Raw genomic sequence first — 21,669 nt, forward strand, 5'->3', positions numbered from 1 at the left:
AGATGAACTTTGTATGATTATATTTCAATCTGTCTGATCTTCAAGAACTAATGATTTAGTTTTGTTTCAGTACCACGAATGAAATTGTTTAATATCATGTCCTAAGACTGATATTTAATATTGTCCTGCCCTAATATTCCCTTTCTCATTTACCAGCATGTAATATGTTCATTGAAGTCTTTCTGGATGTAAAATAATCTTACCTAGTTGAACGAGGTAGTAGACAGTCAGTAAGAGCTGCATTTCCTCTGAAATAGGCTGTATTGTAGAGGCGCCATATTGTTCATAAGCTCTAGATAAAGACTGTGAATTTCTGTAACAGGTGTACAACAAAGAGCTCACTATCACATCATTAATGTTCCCACAAAGATAAGGGAAGTTTCCATGACCTACAAAATAAACAATGTTTGTACACATCGCATTAATTTCATAATTTCCCATGTATGCATTAAACAGTTCTAATAGTAAACCTTTTAAAATTGACAGCTTTAGCAGTGTTTAGCAGTAGGACATATCTTTACATCCCTTACAAAAAAGAGTTAAGGTCTTGTTGGAGGGTTGGGGTTTTTACCTTTAAAAATAACTGGCTTTGCTTTACAGATTTTCAACAAGTTGTCAGGAACTGAGACTGGTTCTCCTGAGCCCACCATTGGAGATGAGGCTGGCCCCACCAAAGCAGAATGTGGTAAAGATGATAGGCTTCCTCCATCTAAGATTTTAGACATATTATTACTGGAGTCAGGTCTAATAATTATTTCCTCAAAGAAAAGTTATTCAACATCATCTCATACCCACATTTGGTTTCAGTATTAAATGCTTTTTCTGGTTACATCACATTTCATGAGCTGTTACTACAACCCATACTATTATGCTAACTTTCTTGGAGAACTAATTATATTGTTACAATCTTGAACATTGCACATGCATCTGAAGATTTTGAAATGTTTATAAACAAACAGTTCCAGATATGAATGCAAGAATACAGAGACTTATGTGATATCAATGCACAAATAGTTATGATTTGTGTGTTCTGTATGATATATTTAATTTCATTACTTCTAAACAGGTTTTCTGGAAAGAAAGAAAAAAATAAGATTCAATGTTTGCTCAATCGTAACTTCTTTACTGTAATTTTAATTTAAACAATAGCACATTAAAAGAAAACATTTTGGGGAAAGCGGGTTTATTTTACTGCACGTCACTCTAGTCTGTGTCTAGACTATAAAATCCAAGTGCCAAGAACCCTGTGACAAATAATTGAAACAATGGATGGTACCTTGTCCTGAGTTATGACAATAATTTTAATATCCCAAAGGTGTTTCGGTGTCTAAAGATGGACACAGGCTCCAGTTGGGATTTGTTAATAACAACTTGATGACTGGATCCCAATGAGAGTTAAGCTCAGAGCCTCAAAAAGAAATCAATGGAAATGAAGCTCCTAAATGTAGGTGAGCATGTAGGTATCAAACACCTTTCAAAACTCTAACGCGAATCTGCATCCGTCTTTAAAATATTGCCTCTTTTCCCCCATTATTTTCTGAATAATGAAACAAACATTATCGTTACCTTGGGTATAGCTTACCATTTTTAATTCTGTTTGGAGCCTGTGGGTTGAGCTGCAAGTTCCAAGTTTCAGTAGATGATGGAGATTCTGGTGACCAACCTTTATGGCGCTTTTTTGGAGGCCCTGAATTTGTTAAAGTGCCTGAATAACAGTAATATTTCAGAAAAGTATTAGAATAAAATGTATTTAGTTTTGTGCATGGTAATTCAATATGTTTTGATAGACTGAATGTGTGCATTAAGTACTGTGGTAGACAGGGTCAACTCCATGAATATAATAATTCTTTATGGTTTTTATTTTACTTTGCTATGTCCTGCTTAAATCTCTGGAAATTTTCTGGTGCAGAGAACTCTTAATTATCTAGGCAGACTTCACTTCTTTTATAGCAATGTTTACTCTGTACTAAGAATAACGTAGTAAGAATGAGACAGGTACTAAGAATGCTTCTGAGTGTTAATATTTTGAAGTCAACACTGTGGGCATTTTGCTCCTTTTATTTCTGAACACATGACACAGTGTTTCATGTAACTTATTGCAAAATAAAATTCTCAAGGGTTTCAGGGTAATAGTAATAAAGATCTGAGTTCTTTTCAACAATTTTCCCATTTACAGGATTTTAATGCTCATGTAACTTTGCAAAATAAAATTCTCAAGGGTTTCAGGGTAATAGTAATAAAGATCTGAGTTCTTTTCAACAATTTTCCCATTTACAGGATTTTAATGCTGGTTACCATCTTTGGTTTTATGTTATTCCATATTAACTCCTAGCAAATTACTTCTGCGCTTTTCTCTTACCCACGTGTAGCTCCAACACCTTTGTCTGTAAAAACATAACTTTCTCAGTTTTTCTAAAAGCTCCTGATGATTAATTTCTTGAATCTTCTTGTGCACTCCTACAAAATCCTAGAATGATGAGCTTCCACTAACAAAGTATTTCTAATTATTGAGAGTCAATGGTCCTCCAGGAATTGCTCAGCATCTTGCAGGATTGAGCTATTTCTCTTTCTGGACATGACTATGCAGAGGTCATAACACTACTTCACACTGGCCAGGGCTTTATCTCCTGGCAGAATGGTTAGTCCCACATAAAATTCAAGACAGAGTAAGAATCTTATATAAAAAAGGGGGGTTTAATTTTGCAAAAGATATTAAAATTAAAAATAAACCTGAAGTCTTCAGATCTAGAATAAGATTGTTCACTTGCAGAAGAACCTTATGTACAGGTTTTCAAAGATGACTTTGTCCTTTAAACTTTTACCACGTGAGGGCAGTATTTAGCCATTTGTGCTACTCATTCTTTCGTTTAGTTTCCTGGCATAATGTTGTGACAAAAGTCACAAGATAGTTAGAGCAAAACAAAGACTTTTTTATTTGAAAATGTCGTACTCTTTCCTGCAGATATGTTGATATGTGAAAGTAATCTGTCTGAAATGAATTGGCAAGAGTATGTTGCTGCATGGAAGAAAGAGATCAAGAACCTGAATGGGTAGAGAAAGAATTTGGCTGTGATGCCAGCCGGGAAACTTGAGAAGACTTATTCTAAAATAGAGCTATAGCATGTTTCTAGCCATATTGAAGACTAACTTTCTTGCTTAAACAAGCCAGTGACACAGAGTACAGTTTGTGACAGAAAACAATTAACACAAATCATGATGATAATGGTGCAGTGAGGACAGTTTCTTTAATTTGGAGCCAGTTGTCAAAAGTCTAGTTCTCCATCCCAAGGTGAACTGCAACATAGGAATTATCCTATGAGTGTTTACTTATAAATCTTTCTTAATTCCCCTCACAAAACCTGTTGGTGAGATTGATGCAAACTGACACATTCTTTAAGAACCTGGATTCAAAATCTAGACTGTACTTCTATTAAATGAATGAACTGCAAATACAATGAAAAACTTCCAATTAATAATCTGAACTGTAACAAACTAGGGCTGAAAACATATAAATAATATATATTTTTTTTAAATTAACAGAGAAAAAAGTGTTATGGTCAGAAAGGACTTGGAAGGGAATAGTAATTTCTATTCATACAGGAAATTACGATCATGATATCATTTGTTCAATGCTTCTATTATACCCATGGAATATAGAGTTTAGGGTTATTAAACAACAAATCCATACAAATACCTAATACCGAAGGTCTTGTCAGAGCAGACAGGTTATTTTTCACCAACTGTTGTTTAGGCGATTCCTTGCCATTATAAACTGCTGAGCTGAACGCTGCTGTTGAAGGGATGTGATCTATGGCTGCAGCTGGCAAGAAAAAAAACAAAGTATTTACATGAAACATTTCTAGATCAAGATCCCAATTGATATAATAAACTGATCACTTGATCATTTACTTTAATAGAGCCATATGGATCTGCTCAGAGTGAATGCAATGCTGAACAAAACAAACCCACTTCTGATCTTATACCAGATTATTGCTGACTCCCAAGTAAGTGCCTGAGTAAAATCCGATTCTGCAATTAAATACATATGTCAGATCCTTTAGCTTCTTTGCAGATGGACCCTTGCTCTTACATGAAGTTTACTCAAGAACCAGCTAAAAGAGTAAGAGAGGTTGTTTAAAATTTACTAAAAATCTCCTAAGCCTCCATTCCAATTCCATCCTCTTTCCAAGCTTCTTTTTAACTATGCTGCATTAAAGAGAGAGGTTTTCTCAAGCGTAATATGCTTGTAATTAATGTAGCTTTTTTATATATGTAATCTCTGACAAAAAAAATGCCAATCTGCTATTATAAAGAGATTAATGATTTGTTCTGGAGGGGTACCAGTATTCCAGATCACAACTATTTAACAGGCTTTTATCTCACCGAGAGAATATAACCACCAACAGATGCGCCTCAGTTCTGCTGTGTGAATCTCTGCAACAGTCACAAGACATTAAAGAGCTGTTTTCATTAGGAAGAAGCTCAGAGAGATCACTCCAGCCTCTATCATCCATCATCTTTCACATATGTCAAGCTAATGGAAAAGTAAATGTTTCAGAAAGAACTTTTAATACAAAAAAAGTTACAGATACTGATCATTAGTTTGTTTTTTAATATTAAAGCCACTTTTCTCAGCAGAAGAAAAAACCCAGAAGCTTTTAAACTGATGCCCATATAATGCCTGCAATAGAGAGGATTCTGGTCATACATAAAATAGACTGGATCATAAAAAAAGCTGAAACGACACTGGTTCCTGTAACATTTGTCATCTGTGACCAGACAAGCAACAGCTGGAGGAACGTAATACCCATTCTCAGCAACTTTAAAAATAATGGCTTTTAAAAAATTTTTATTTGCCTTAGCTATGAGCAAGCTGCAGAACACCTATTTTATTATTTGCTAAGCTTTAATACATAAACCTGAGGGGAAAAAATGGACAGCAAGAAGCCTTCAAAGTATGATTGTTTTCTTTATTTGTAATATATCTCTAAATCTATTCAACCTGTTTTATTTTATGTGGTAGCGTGCTTATTTGTTTGTCTTTCCATTCACACAAGTACACACAAATACACATGCACAGAGGAGTAAGAGTAGGTGCTAACCCAGCGTGTTTTCCCTCTAAGTGGTACCTGTTTGCTGAGTCCCAGACGGAGCACTTGGGTTTGCTGCTGGGAGCGGCTCACTTGAGGTGCTTCCTGAGAGGCCCGAACTTTCTGGCAGTTGGAACAATGTGCTTGAGCAGGTGCTGGACGAAGACTGCCGGCCTCTGAACTCTTAACAAAAAAGAAACTTCTTATCCCCTGACAACAGCGGCATTTGCTTTTTCTCTGCAGATTTGATTTGATAATTTCACACATGAATTACTTGGGGACTACAGCACTTGGAAGGGAGGAACCGATGTCTTCAGACATGCCATCCTCATATTAGGTCAGTCAATTGCTTTTTATAGCTGCTCTAGTAATCACCTAGGTTTAAAGAGTCTTTCTTTCAACTGATCTGTCTTAGGTTTTACACAGACGCCAGTCGCTGTGATAGCTAAGCTTGGATGATGAAAACCAGAGCTCAAGGAAGACAGCTTCATTATCTTACCTGCCCCTTTCCAGCAGATTACAGATCCTTTGGTCAGAGCTCCCTGTGCATTCCTGACCAGATAATACTTTAAGTGTTTCTGTTTCTTGGGCTGAGTGGTCAGTTTAAGATTAATGTGATTTGAGAATTCTGTAAAGTAGCAGAAACCCTTCTTGCCGCAGCCAACACAATTGCCAGAGAAGCCTGATAAAATAAACAATACATATAATCCAATGAGATAGGTGGGTCACTATTAATAACATCCAAACACAACTCTTTCCTGGAGAAAAGTGTATTTGTGGTTTTTTTTCACAGACTGAACTTTTTATTAACATTTTCCCCCAAAAAAATATTACATCAAATCCACTGTATTGCACTTTGGCTACCAGATTGCAAAAACAGAGCCCCACATTTACAGAATAATTAAAATAGGCCGTATTTTTCATTTTCTCACACCAGAAGAAGTTCACGATTCCTATTTATTACCTACCTGTGAAACGTGAAACCAAGAAGTTTCTGATTGAAGAGTACTGAATCACATGCTTAACCCCAGCCCTATTCAACACCACAGAAGATACATGCTTCACTTGTTTCAGCTTTCATTGAAATTAAACATGCAATTAAGTCTCAAGAAATTAAGTATATTTAATCTATTATATTTAATCAGATCTAAGTATATTTAAGTACCAAGTTCCTACTACAGATGCATTTTTCGAGAGGAAAAAATACTAAAGACTTCCTGGGCTATTAATGTAAAGTAGCTTTCTCAAATTATAGCTGGACTGTGTTAGCACTTCACAGCAGTTTAAACTATTTATGATTACGGAAACAAAGTGTCTGCAACTTTATAGACAAGACAGACATAGTCCTTGCACGTAAAGAAGCTTATTGTACTAAGGCTTGATGGGGCACTTCCAGGGATACTGCCATTTCCTCTCATTCTGAGATACACAGTTTGAGCCTCAAAGAGGGGCTCATGATGGTGATGTCGTTATCACTGTAAATAAAGGGCATTCCTTGCACAGCTGACTATCTGCCTTTCATTCTTAAACAGCTTTTTTTGTCCATTTTCCAAAGTATTTCCTAGGAAATTTGCATCTTGCATCAGACCAATGCAACTGTCTGAAAATACGTATTTTCTACAAAGAAATCCTACAGTGTGCAATTAGAAGATGATCTTTCCCATGGAAATTTTCTCTCTGTTCCCTACACGTGACCTGAACCATGAAGTTTTCTTTTATTTTAATCGTATCTAATGTACATTTTTATGCATTGTCACAGGAATTGAAATGGAAAGGGTGTGTTCAGTGAATTGAAAGATGGCAAAAATAAAATAAAGGAAATGCATTTCACATAACAGATGGAGAATAACATTGGAAATAAATAGTATAACTGGAGTAAAGGGTCAATAGTATGGTAGATAAAGTGAAGAGCTATTTAACGAGAATGATGATCTCAATCACATATTTCAGGCAAATTAAGTTTTCAAATTAACAGTCAATACTTTTTTTCCTTCTGTAAAATACAAGCACTGAAATACAATGTTTTGTAAACACCTGTTGCTTGGTTTACAAGCCGAGCACTTTCATTAGTTTTCAAATGGCTCAGAAGAATTTATTAAAAACATACGTTCATGTGGAAATTGGTCTGGGAACCAGACTTGTTCCGTGGGAACAAGTGGCTAACAACTATTGAAAGCTGCCTATTATCTCTCTGATCCTGGTCAGTAAGATGATAAAGGTTATTATGACTCATAAAATCAGGACAAGGCATGACTCTGCAGAATCCTCTGTGTTATATCAGCACAAAAGCATCTGTCTAACATCACAGAGCCTTCAGTAGCTGCAATAAAAGTAACAACAAAAGGAAACAAAACTAGAACGGATGTGGCAAAAGCTGTAGGGTTTGCATGCATTTTATGCAGATTAAGAAATCATGAAAAATGCTTCTGCTAGTAAATGAAAACTTCCCATACATTTGGCAGCACACTGAGCATGACCAGCAGCACTGCAATTTTTGCCTGGTTGCCACTTACAAGCCCTTACATGTTTTCAAATACAAGCACAAGGGGACCATTCCCAAAAGTAAAGTAGAAGTACCTGTACACTTTAGGTTTTATCATTTTGCTGAGAGTGACCAGCAACTTGCCAAAGCCACAGGTAGAAATATTTGTTCAACAGAAGTTGGACAGTGGACATAAAATCTTTTCATGTGGACTTTAGATCAGTCATTATTGGTAACTTTTGTAAATCATCCTCTGCCTAAAACAGATTAACTTCTACCTGAAATAACCTTTTGCCCTAATCACTTATTTTTAACTCTGTGAGGTCTACTGGAAAATTAGTTTACACCACATATAGCATACAGGTGAGGCCTAGTAAGTATTAAACAGATCTAAATTGCCCACTTGTTTTGAAAAGTCCTTGGAGAACATTTTACAAGTTTATTTTTTAATTTTCCTTTTAAGTCAAACTATCATCTTTCACCTCAAGCTTCCCCAGTTCCTCTGAGTCAGACTGAGTCCTTTCTTGCAAGCTCCTGCCAACACCATTTTTCATCCCATTCATTCTGACCAACACTCTCGTTGATGACAGCCATTGCTTCGTTAATACAGCTCAGCCCTGACACCACAGATAGAACATAGCATGATCTTATAATTCCAATGCAATAAAACGCTGTTCAATCATTACTCACTGCAGGGCTCTGCCAACCTTGCTCGTAGCACTTTATGTAGAAGATTGAGGAACATGGAGAACCCAAACATTTCATCATCCTCCTTTCTCTGCACGCCCTGTTCACGTGCCGTGGCCCGAGGCAGCAGCTGATAGAGGGGACAGCTTGTTTCATAAACAAGCTGCATTAAATATTCTTCCATACATTATAGAGAGGACAAAGGTCAGGGGAGTTGGGGCAGCCATAAGGTGACTCAATACATCTATGTCATGGGATTGATTTCACAAGAGAATTAGAAATCAATGCCTGGAGTTTAGGGGCTAAAAGCCTTTCACCTTTAGGTCACCAGTTCATATCCAACTCAGTTCAGTAGTGACTTAAGGCTGTTATGCTCTGAAGATTATTTAATCAGAAGGTATTTGATTGTGTCTGGAATTTTATCATATGCATTTGCTTGAATTTGCTCACATCACAATGATCAATTGCTCATAATTTAAAAAGCTCTTCCACAGTAGGGACCTTGCGGTCAGAAGAAGGACCTTGGACTAAAAGGGTATGAAACCCGATCTACCTTCTCACTGGGGAAATGGTTCCTTTGGATCAACAGTGAGCTTGTGCTAGGGATAAAGACAGGACCTCAAGATGGAAGGATATCCATCTAATATTTCATAATCTAATATTTCATAATCCAATCTTTCATAAATTGGCAGAAAATTTTCTTCCTGTTTCTCTTTTAAATGAATAATAGGCTTTTAATTAATGTTAATATTTTTGTGGAAAGTTGGCAGCTTGCTTAAGACAAAGAATGATTATATTTCCAACTTTTCAGCAAAAGTATTTCTTCTTTTCAGTCCTACTCACAAGAAAAAGCACACAGACACTGACAATGCTCCACATTTTTCCCTCCTTCTTAGTACCACTCCATTTGAAGATTGAAGTCCTAAATTTAAAAAATAAATTAAATCAATATGGTCAAGCTGGAGAGCTCCATTGTACAGAAACTCACTACTGTTACAAAAGCCCAATAGAACATTGCACATTTTAACAGAAGCAGCCACAGTATTTTATACTACAACGTTTTCATCTTACACACAGCTAACAATGCAAGCAAACTAATCTTTTCCTCCGTCATTCTGACCTCAGGGACCCACTGGAAAAAAAAGGGATTTCTTATTCCCTGCTAGGAAAGTGGACAGCTGTTTGGTCTTTTGGGAAGGAAAATGATGGGTGAATAGCTGCTTTGTTTCTCATGAGAGACTCTCCTTAAGAGTGAGAACTGGGAAAAAAACCCAAAAGAGGAAAAAAACCTTTGGGAGTGGTACACGTTAGCTGCTTTTACTAGGAAACAATAAATATCGCACTATCACAGAAGTGCTTCCTCCATCTAAGCATTCCTTTAGGTCACAAAAACTCTGAGAAACAGCTTCCTAAAGGCAAAGAGCTGAATCTGTTTTGCAGAGTAGTTAAACCTGTGATCTAACTTGATTAACAGAAGTGTACGAGGTACATGCTCAGACACAGAGAACTTTTTGCTTGCCAAAAATATAGTGTTTTCCAGAAAAATTTTTTTTTTCTATGGAACCATACGTCAATTGTAAAAACAAAGAAACAAAACAACCTCCAACAGAAATTACTTTCAAATCACCAGCACATATGCCTTGATGGTGGGACAACTTATTACCATAATCAATAAACTGGCACATGCCCCACAGGCATATCAATAGCCCCTAATGGGAACAAGACCATAAGTCAAAAGCTGGCCCGGAAAATACCAAGACATTTCCTGTTTTCTTCTGGAATTTTTGTATGCTCCACAGGCATCTTCACAAACATATTCAGGCGGACCATGAGAAATCAGGAAACTATTGGGTAATTCATTAGTGTCTTTTCCCTTCAAATAAATTATTTTGGAAAATATCTACAGTACTGAGTAACAGCTTACAAAAACACAGTATATTAAGAGAAAAAGCATGAAATTAAGAAAAAACAATGGGGTTGAAGGGTTACAAGTGATGTGCCTGTATCACCAATAAGCCTTACCAGAAGTGTGGGATATACTCTGACTCATGATGACAGTTCATTTCAATGCAAAATGAATCCAATTCAATTTCCCTCTGAACTTAGAAAGGCTTGAGGGGATCACTTTCCATGCTGTTTCAAAAGGCCAACATGTTTGAAGGAGAACAGCCTAAACTCAGCATACCAAAAATAAGCCTTCTATCCTGTCTTTAAAAGCAAGACAATAAAAAGAGCTTCCCTTCTTCATGTATAATATTTTCAACTTAAATCTGTCATGAGACAGAGGTCAGTGTGTTATACTAATAGACAGAAAATTTAAAGCAAGAACAGTTTTGTCTTTTATCTCACTAAGTGTCTGAAACTGTGAGACTATTCATGTCTGCTTCTAATTTTACTTCCCTGATTTGACTTGCATCAGTGTATGAAAACCAGAATCAATAATTTCTATCTACAGTATGATCTATTGTACGAATAGTATGCTATCGTCATGTCAATAAGAAAAATCGTGGTTTTTCATTAGATTAGGGACCAGGAACATTATTTTTTTCCCAGCTTTCAGATGAAGACTTTGGATCTTAAAGTATGTAAGTTTTTTCATATTTAAGCTTGTTATAGAATACATAAAAGTCATCCTACAGAATTACTAAAATTATTTGCAAAAGAATGTGATTCACTGGTGTTTAAGTGCATAACAGCCAAAAATAAGCATTTAAATGGTTTCAGGAAACTAAAATGTATTAAATAAGCAAGCTGAGGATGCAAGTAGCATAAAAACCTCCCAGTTATGTTCCTGTTGCCTTTTTCTATTCTTGTTTAGCATGCAATTAACAAATACATTACTTCCTCTCTGCTAACAGCCTAAGGAGCTTAAGCTGTTAATAGTGCTAGCACTGAATGACTTGAGTGGTACAACATTCCTGTCTTTATCTTTAAAATGACAACACGTGTGTGATTTACAACCCTCTTAATTCTTTTACAATCACTGGCCAAATGTACTGTGACCAATCCAACTCTGCAAGATCACATGAGGAAAGAAATTACTGTACATAGAATTACATTATGCACCTTCACACTACACTGTCATCCCAAATGCCTTGAAGAGTTACTCAAACTGACATAACCACTGAGTTCACATCATATCCCTCAGTGTTTGTGAAAGAAAACAGTTAAAAGACGTAACAAATGTTTCCTTTTTGCTATTTAAAGCTCGGACTGGTACACAGATATATGATGCAGCATTTTTTGGTTAACTAACTAAGAAAATAATACATAAGTACCTGAGAGTGCCTGACTGAAAAAAAGTGTTCTCCATCCGATTATATAGCACTTGTCCCAGAATAAAAACTATTCCATTTTAATAACATTAATATTCAGTTCATTCATTCACATGATTGCAGATCATCCCTATTTGGGTTGATTTGGATGAGGCTAATGGCCATCAGAAAGTCTATAATAAAAATAGATAGAAGGACCTAGTTTTATGTCAGAAGTTAGACTTTTAAATAGATGAAAAGCAAGAAATTAGAGTATCCTACAAACAGTATTATTCAGACACACAGTATTACCTGATTACACATATAGGAAAAATTTCAACTTATAATCATTCGTATTTATTTATATTGTGATAATAGCAAAAAGTCATAGGTTAGGATCCAGAACCCATGCTATTGTTCAAACACAGTGGAGAATATTACCCCATCTCAAAGAGATAAATCAAAAAGATCATAAATTTTTATAGTCCAAACTATCTTCAAACTGTTTACATGTATATAGTAGCCTGAAAGTTCCACTTGACAGATCTACTGTCTGTCCATGTTAGTATTTGGAAAGCTAAAATAGAGACAGGCAGCAGTTCAACAAGTCCAGTTACCAGATGCGCAGTTCCAGCGACTAGGACATAAACTGATCAGGCAATGGTTTTAGCCCTGGACTAACGGATAGAAGGTGGTGAAGCATTTCTAATGAACTGGCTCACTCTGTATCTTTCCAAAGCAAACATAGCCAGCTCCGAGTTGTTATCCTGTTGTGCGTCACCAGTGAGTGTTACTGTAGACGTGAAATGGAAATAAGATCTGCTGAACTCACTCTGCAAAAAAAGATTAGCTATTAATTGTAGTCCACAGAAGCATCCACTTACTGCAATCACAGACACTTACCCAACAGGGCATTGCGCCCATTGTCATCTGGCAGGAATCTTTTATCCACAGCACACACTAAAAGGTGATCAGGTAAATTTGGTGACTTTGCACCAACAAGTAAAAAACCTGATGGTACCTCAATATGTTCATTGGAAATTGAAACGAGTCTCAAATCTTTACCAGCCTGGCAGAAACCTAGAAAAAAATCAATTCAACGTATTTTTAAGTTGACAAGACTTTTTTTTGTTTAATACTCACAATTGTCTTTATTAAAGGACTTCCTGTATTTTTAATGAAAAACAAAGTTGTATCCTCTGAGGTCAAGGGCAAACTAAGAGATAATTTTCTTCCCTGCCTTTTGGTCAGCCATAAACAGATGCTATCAGTACAATAAATAAATAAAAATCTGAAAATGTACAGTGAAGTTTCTCTTAATGATGTTTTGCAACCTACATACTTATGGGACTATTTACTAACATCATCATAACTTAGGTCAGACATTCAAAAATTGAGATAACAGTTCTCAATATCTGGTGAAATTCACCGGTTTTTCCTGGGTTTTCGAATATTTTTTACAGCAACATTGAATGAAGTACACTTTAAATAGAAAAGAGCAAGGATAAAGCTGTAAGAATTACCACATTCATTTTCGCAAACGCCATGCCTGCAAACTCAACCTTTTAAAGGTCACATTGCCTAAGAGAACAGAAGTTCTGTCCTCATGCCAGGCGTTCCAACACAAACGCTTATCTGACACACTGGGCAAAGACCCTATCAAATATAAAAGCAACCAAGAGCAATCCAGCTTTATCCGGCAGGCAATGAACACTGACATTTTTAGTATTTCTATATTGTATAGATTATCTCATTCTGATGAATTATAGGGGAAATGGCCCCAATCCTACCCTTTTCAGCAGGGCAAATGCCTTCTGACAGCACGTTTAGTGCATTTCTTACCATCAGTAGTGCAACATCCTTCTGGGGGAGGCTTCATCTGGTAAGAAACAGGACTACTTGATTCTGAGCCTTCTTCCTCCTCCTCTTCTTCTTCTTCCTCATTATCTGCTCTGCTGCCTGCTACAAATTATCATAGCATAAATGACTTAGACAACAGAAAACACTGGCAACAAACCAATGAATGAACAGGGTGACCCAGTTACAGAAAGTATTACAGCAAACTGGATTCTCTCCTCTTGACAATGACTTCACTGTTGCCAACTCTTAAGATATTTGTTGTTTCCTTAAAGCTTCAACTTCCAGTCATACTTACAATAGAATTTCTTTCATTAAAAAAATAAAGCTTTTAGCTCCTGTGCAAAAAAAATTCAAAAGCATGACGCAACTGCACCTGAGAAAGTAAAAAAAAACCCTGAAGGACAAATAAAAAGAAGCCTCAATTTGTTATTTTTTTAAATCTCATTATTTTTAAGCTAACCTCACAATTTTTAGAAGCCTAACTCCTGATGTTTGAATTCTTACTGATCACAACAGTGTAACTGTATCCTTTGTTTATAATATTAACAGCCAATATAAACCCGAAGTCATTAATTCTTAGCACTTTAGAATGTCCTGGCTACAGTCCAAGTACAGATTTTATTAATTAGGTATTGACCATGTCCTTGATGTTGTACAGGAAACTGAAGAAACGGTTCCTGTTTGAAACTAGGTTCACCACAGATGATGCCACGATAAGAACACCTAATTCTCAGGCCGTCTGTCTCCTACCAGAAGCCAGAACTCTGAGTAAAGCACTGCTGCTCCCTGTACAATGTCATGGAAAGGCAGATGTCTAGGAAGATGATTCACAGCAGCCTATGCATGGACTGTGCTAGTCTAGGAGGCAATACTGAATGCTGAGGAGAAGAATACATGATATAGGCTCCATTTTTTAGAGGGTTTTAGGTGTTTCTTCTTCAGATTCTCTGCTGTAAACTACTTTTCTGGTGCACCAGCTACCTAAATCCGCATTTTTACCTGATAGCTTGCTTGTTAAGAGAATTCACCTGTGTATTATTGGTGTATGTTTCAGCCTTCCAACTAGAGACTGCTTCTTTCCTTCTCTCTACCCATAGGGCAATAATTTTTTCATGCATAATGCAACAGCTCCAGCAAAACATAGTGAGCGATGACTCCATCCCCTCTTAACGGCTCAGACATGCTCATGGCAAATGGGACAAAGCTGGCAAGCAGAGGAGTGCAGCTAAATAGTAAATGGGAGAACACTTCTACGGGCAGGACTAAGGAAAATTTCAGACAAGATCCAGCCTTACATATGACAGAGATGGGGCACAATTACTAAGTCAACCCAGTGGTGCTTATGTCTTAGGCTTCTAGCTTCCATAGGGACATGCCTGCAGCAAACACAAAGAGCTTTCACTCGCAAAATTGGGTGGTGAAGGGCTGCAGGTACTTGAGAATCAGCAAGAAGCCAAATAGCTGTTTGGACTTGGGCAAGTAAAATAGCAGTTAGGCTCCTACATTATTCTGTTGATCCAGCTTTTAGTCTTGAAACAGAAAAACAATGGAGCACACTGCAGTCATCCTCCAAAGTTCAGTGTCAACTGGACGTACTCTCTTTGCTTCAACTGACTTTGGATCAGGCACTCAGAATCCCATAGGATATTCATCGAGGATTTTTTTTTTCCTATGACCCTCCTCAGAATATGATTTTATTTTATTGACAAATTATTGTAGAAACAGCTAAACAAATACTACAGGATAAATGAGAATTAGGGAGGAAGCTGAAGAAAGTAAATCTGGATTTTGAAAATTTGTCTCTAAGGGTTATTAAGACTTACACCTCAATCTAGAAGAGGATTTGAAGGGTATGTTTACTTTTAAGTATCTAAACATCAAGCTTCAGTCCTGTTGCACACAGATAAGGACAGAACGTTACACACGGCTGTTTTAAGGGTGTAGTCTAAAGAGAAAAATGCTGAAAGTGAACAAAGGGAGAAGTGAAGCTCTCTGTCTTTGCTATTTAAGTCAGGGGTAAGTTATGTGGTATGTCTTAACCTTGACTAACTTCCAAACGCAATGCAAAAGGGGTGAGTCTGGCTCTCCTCTCTTTCCCCACACTCCCAGCCATCAAGTTCCTTCCTTCCTCTTTATGCCAGTTCTGACACTTACTGGAGCCTGTGCTGAGCCATCCCAGCTTGCTAACCCAGCAGAAAACTAAGCAAACAAAAGTGACCAGGTTTTTTTACTGAGTTTATGTATTAAGTTAGCTCAGTGGAAGATCCAAAAAATGCCAAAATTGATGAAAAGGGAGAAAATGGGAACATGTGGCTAGGAGGAGTGTGGGGAGCAGGATGTGGGATTTTCCCCTTTGGGCAGTGGTAAACTGTTAGGTTTGTTCAGCCATAACAGGTAATTTCACATTTAAAAAAAAAAAAAAAAAAGATAGAGACAAGAAATGGAAGTGGAGACTAAGAAATAGGAGAGCTACAGCACTTTCAGGTCAAAAATGAACAGAGTACAAGAGCGAATATGAGCTGCTGTCACCTGTAAAGGGCATCATTAGGGTTTCTGCTGCTTGTTTGAAAAAAGATCTACAGTTTCTTCTTCGTTTTACTTTTAAAGCAGGGCCCTTTCAAAGACCTTTATGTTTGCATGTGCCTGTTCCACATCTTCTTTTCTTAAACAATGCCAGAAGAACACACAATCAAGCACTCAAAACCAGAGACAAGGTGATGGCAAAAGTGGACTCACAACCATAGTTCTTCTGTTGTATGTTACAGAACTAGGCAGTCAGCTGACGTAACAATATAGCACCATTAAACCAACAGACATACTGTGAAGACTCTGTCCATATTTTACGGATTTTAAATTTATTCATAGATACTATAAACACCATTGTCTGCTTTAAGGAATTCTTTTCAGTTCTCACAAAGGATTTATTAGAACTTTATGCTTATACAGTTGTGATTAAGACATTTCACATGGAAAATTCTTCTCTCCTTAAGGTATAATTTAAATGTAAGTTAAGTTCTGCCAATATTTTAATATACATATAATTTTTTCTCAGCAGGACTATTCATAGGGCTGATATTATCCACAAACTGATTGCAGCATCAGGACTTAAATCAACAGCCACAAAATATATTGTATCCATGAACAGACAGCCTCCCTTAAATGCAGATCAAGGAAGGAAGCAGTTAACCAAAGGCACAAGTTCGCTGCAAAGTTCACATCAGAACGTGGTGCTGCTATCAGAGCTGAATACAACACCACCCAATGAACCACCTCACTGCAGTGGAGCCAACTGCCACACTGCTGCTCTGCATTGCTTTGCCACGCCGCTTCCCACCCTTTTCCCACTGAAGTCCCAGTGGTATCAGTGGTATAGGACTTGGATGCTAACAGAAAAATAATGGTTGTCATTAACTTTTGAAACCAACTTCACACCTCTTTGGCAGAAACATAATACACAGGCCTAAAAGATGGCACCCAAATGCATCTAAGAGCACAAGAGAAAAATGGCAGAAATATATTTTGTATTTGAGAAATAAGATGTGATTAGAGAATCAAAACTGTGAATGTGATTGTGATTCAAATGGGATTTTGATTTCAGAAGTGAAGAATTAGATTAAAAAGCCTCACTGATCTGCACATAGTGACTTCTAATAACTGGCAATCCAGTCCACAGGTTTAATTTGCAGTTTATATGGTAATAACTAGGCAAACAGAGATATGCAAGAAATCTAAACCTGTTAAAGCCAAATAACCTTGCCTTCTATTGCAAAGAGTTTTTAATGCACATTCCTAGAAAGTTCCTGAACATAGAGACCATTTATTGCCATTTGCAAATATGTTCTGCAATTACAAAGGCTAAGAAAATTAAGACGACTTTAGAAGACCCTCATTAGAAATGTATGACCACAGCAAACTGCAGGCTTTTTGATAAAATGAAAAATCTAGCAAAAGGTTTAAGTAAAGATAACATTTTTGGACTATTTTAAGCACTACATGAATTTGCCAGGTCTGGAGAAGTGAGGAAACACATCAATAATAAAAAGGCAGAAAAAAAAAAAACCAGAATGAAAAAACATACTATTATTGGAGCCAAGGAGATCTGATATTATGTCTAAACCAACTTAGGTGAACGTGGCACTTTTAATTTACATAGCTAGAAATAATTTTATAGGCAAATGTAATTGTATAAATGACTATAAAGGCATGCATTTATAATTTTTTTTTTTCCAAACCTAGAATGTGTAGACTGGAAAACCATACTCACTGGAAAATACATGTTTGCAAGTTCACTGCAAAAAATGTAACATCTAGGCCAGAACGGACCAACATGTTCATTTAACTTGTCTCCAGGCACACTACAGTCTCTTTTGCACAAATAAATTATTTTTAGGCATAAATTATCATGACAGATATGTAATGATATTAGGCTAGTGTCAGTGGCTATGTACTTTTTTCTGGTTTAGATGGTCATTTATGTATCAAAAGGACACAGAAAAATGTTTTTTAAACAAAAAAATATAAACCTAAAAATAATGACAAGTTACAACAGGTGACTGATAAAGCTTAAAAAAAAAATTCCAATTGTTTTTTTCTTAAACTGACTATATACTCAATTGTCAGGCTTTCTAGCAATTTTGATACTGTAACATCATCAGAGACAAAAATCCATAATATCAGCCTTATTTACCAGTGGCTGGTTTTGTTGCCAAATGCTACTCTGAACATCTAAAACGTGTTATCAGTCCACAAAATGGAAAGCCAAAACATTTGGGTTGCATTGACCCATTGCACTACCTTGTCTAAATTATTTATATCATGTCTGCTTCACCATAGGAAAACACTTGCTGTATTGAGGACCAACAGGCAGCTATGACCAAGGATAGTCCGAGTATATCACCATGTCAGAATGCCAGGGCCAAGGAAAGATAACAATGAGAGGGGAGGACAGGGGCTTATACAAGACCCCAAGGATGGCTCTCTGCTTCAGATGCCTCCTGGCCCTCAGAGCACAGAGATTCATGTGGCTAGAAGTGGAAATTTCAATTTATGATGAGGCTAGAATACATGACACCAGCTTGCAGAGCTCTCCCACCTGAGGAACTACCTAGGAAAAACTCTATTACAGGTCCCTTCAGAGTTCCCCTTGTCTGAAACTTTCATGAAAGGAACGTTCTCTGCCAGGCTGTTGTTGAGACTTTTAATTAATTACAGTTCAATTCTGTTTCCATTAACTGCAAAGAAAACAGAATCAGCCCCTCAAGGTTTGGAAAGTTCTGTGAAAGAAGTTACAGAAGTGTGAAATCGCACTTTTGTTCCTGAACAATGCATCTGCTCCTGTAGCTTCTTTCCCAACTGATGTCATAATCCATTTTGTGACATCACAGGTGGTTGCCATGGAAAAGTTTATGAAATCCTCATAGAAGGGTTTGGTAGAAGGATCACTTTGTGAAGGGAATAAGCAGCATATATATTTAAACAATGAATGTATATTCATTATTATGTCCCATATTAGCAAGAAGAAAAAAAAAAGGAAGAAATTGCTAATGATGTGTGAGCTGTGAGCAGATTTACTTTTTCAAGAAATGTTTTCTCAGCTGTTACCATGAGGTAATAGTAAAGAGTTTCATCTATGCAAAATGAAAGTCTATGCATCCATGAAAGGCAGGTCCTGCCTGACCAACCTAATCTCCTTCTATGACCAGGTGACCCACCTAGTGGATGAGGGAAAGGCTGTGGATGTGGTCTCCCTGGACTTCAGCAAGGCCTTTGACCCCGTCTCCCACAGCATTCTCCTAGAGAAGCTGGCGGCTCACGGCTTAGACAGGTGGACTCTGCGCTGGGTCAAAAACTGGCTGGACGGCCGGGCCCAGAGAGTTGTGGTGAATGGAGTCAAATCCAGTTGGCGGCCGGTCACGAGCGGTGTTCCCCAGGGCTCAGTACTGGGGCCGGTCTTGTTTAATATCTTTATCGATGATCTGGATGAGGGGATCGAGTGCACCCTCAGTAAGTTTGCAGACGACACCAAGCTGGGCGGGAGTGTTGATCTGCTCGAGGGTAGGAAGGCTCTGCAGAGGGACCTGGACAGGCTGGATCGATGGGCCCAGGCCAACTGTATGAGGTTCAACAAGGCCAAGTGCCGGGTCCTGCACTTCGGCCACAACAACCCCATGCAGCGCTACAGGCTTGGGGAAGAGTGGCTGGAAAGCTGCCTGGTGGAAAAGGACCTGGGGGTGCTGGTCGACAGCCGGCTGAACATGAGCCGGCAGTGTGCCCAGGCGGCCAAGAAGGCCAATGGCATCCTGGCCTGTATCAGAAATAGTGTGGCCAGCAGGAGTAGGGAAGCGATCGTGCCCCTGTACTCGGCCCTGGTGAGGCCGCACCTCAAATACTGTGTTCAGTTTTGGGCCCCTCACTACAAGAAGGACATCGAGGTGCGGGAGCATGTCCAGAGAAGGGCAACGCGGCTGGTGAAGGGTCTGGAGAACAAGTCTTATGAGGATCGGCTGAGGGAACTGGGACTGTTTAGCCTGGAGAAAAGGAGGCTGAGGGGAGACCTCATCGCTCTCTACAACTACCTGAAAGGAGGTTGTAGCGAGGTGGGTGTCGGTCTCTTCTCCCAAGTAACAAGCGATAGGACGAGAGGAAATGGCCTCAAGTTGCGGCAGGGGAGGTTTAGATTGGATGTAAGGAAAAATGTCTTTACTGAAAGAGTGGTTAAACATTGGAACAGGCTGCCCAGGGAAGTGGTGGAGTCCCCATCCCTGGAGGTATTTAAAAGACGAGTAGATGAGGCACTTAGGGACATGGTTTAGTGGACATGGTGGTGTTGGGTTGACGGTTGGACTCGATGATCTTAGAGGTCTTTTCCAACCTTAATGATTCTATGATTCTATGAAAATACTTTTATCTACTACTATTTCTTGGGCTGATTTTTTTTTTTCTCTTACTGTGGATTGTTAACCATTATGCATTTTTCATTACATATATATCTAAGCCATCTTTAGCAAAGTATGACAGGGGAAGTAGACCTGGTCAAAAGAAATGAAACACCACCCTGGTGACAGAAATGGCTAAATAATGAAATTATTAAACATAACCTTGTACCAACATGCCAGTGTTCTGCATACGCCAGTAAACTCACTGAAAACCATGAGACTACTACACATAACAGCACACCAAAACACCAAAATGTATCATGAGTTTGCTTATCAGATCTATACAGTTCATTTAAACTATACTACTTCCAAGAAAAAAAAAAAAAGACTGAGCAAATGAAACTCAGACAGCAGGCTTCTCGAAACACACACAGAAATTCAGTGAGAAATCCCATGTGTTAAACACCAACTTCTGCAGGGTTTACAAGAGAACACATCCTAAATTTTTACCTTTGCAACCACAGAATAACTAAAAATATTATGCCCAAAGTAATTAAAAATTTTCTTACTTTCTTAAAAACTAAAAGTATTTCTGCTGTATTCATTCACAATGAAAATCAGTCTTAGCATATATCTTTTATAAATCTGTCACGTGTTTACCATCATTTACTGTATAACTTTCAGCAGTGTATGATAAATTATAGGATAACAAATTTATGTTCCAAATCTCCAAAGATTCCTCCACACATTTAATGGAACAATTCCTAGTACTTCAATTTATGTATATTGATAAATCTGAGCAAGCAAGTGGCTTAATTTTGTCAAAATAAAAGACAATGCAGTTTGTATTTTTAATCCAATTCTAATACATAAATATATGTATTTGTAGATCATAAAAAATCCAAAGAAAAACTTTAAATACTTTTGTTTTTCTGTATTCTGATTTGAAATGTGTGTGCTGAGCCTTGGGAGAGCAAACAGCAGAATTGTCTTTGAGCAGAAATATAAATTCCACTATTTCCTACCTTCCAGTGATGAGAGTTGCTGTTCAGCTTCCAAATACAACTGAGAAAAGATTGGTCTGGGAACTAAGTTGTTTGAGCGGAGAGAGGCCTCAATAGAATTATGCAACACTTCTTCAAACCGTGTTGTCTTGAGCTGACCAGCGTAAGAATTTCCCATCTTCTCAAACAAAAAAGAGACAAGAAGAAAAAAAAAAGGTATTTCAATTTTAGCAGTCAGAACTTGATCACTGCATGTTGATGTCAGACTACAACATTTCTCATGAAAGAGAGAAGCTTCAGTGTCCACAAAGAAAGGCAAAGGAAAAGAACATTGACTGCAGCAGTCGCTGAGCAGATCCTGCTGGTAAATTACAGGAAGTTATCTAAAAGTAACAGCTTTCTCTAATTCAGCAGAAA

At 37.6% G+C, this 21,669-nt stretch overlaps 1 protein-coding gene across 1 annotated transcript in view; it reads right to left on the reverse strand.

Moving 5' to 3' along the window:
• The window catches only part of GREB1 (growth regulation by estrogen in breast cancer 1), a 64,064-nt gene extending 42,634 nt beyond the window's left edge, over window positions 1-21,430 (reverse strand). Inside the window, exons 1-9 of the mRNA XM_009275569.2 lie at window positions 21,274-21,430; window positions 13,356-13,475; window positions 12,417-12,593; window positions 5,590-5,772; window positions 5,130-5,273; window positions 3,695-3,820; window positions 1,583-1,705; window positions 572-709; window positions 204-389 (exon numbers count right to left, since the gene is read on the reverse strand). Coding sequence (XP_009273844.1) covers window positions 204-389; window positions 572-709; window positions 1,583-1,705; window positions 3,695-3,820; window positions 5,130-5,273; window positions 5,590-5,772; window positions 12,417-12,593; window positions 13,356-13,475; window positions 21,274-21,430 — 1,354 coding nt within the window. The remainder of the gene's footprint in view (window positions 1-203; window positions 390-571; window positions 710-1,582; window positions 1,706-3,694; window positions 3,821-5,129; window positions 5,274-5,589; window positions 5,773-12,416; window positions 12,594-13,355; window positions 13,476-21,273) is intronic.
• Window positions 21,431-21,669: the final 239 nt, after the last annotated feature.

This window comes from Aptenodytes forsteri, unplaced genomic scaffold, assembly GCF_000699145.1.
Source record: "Aptenodytes forsteri isolate BGI_AS27 unplaced genomic scaffold, ASM69914v1 Scaffold94, whole genome shotgun sequence".
Lineage (NCBI taxonomy): Eukaryota > Metazoa > Chordata > Aves > Sphenisciformes > Spheniscidae > Aptenodytes > Aptenodytes forsteri.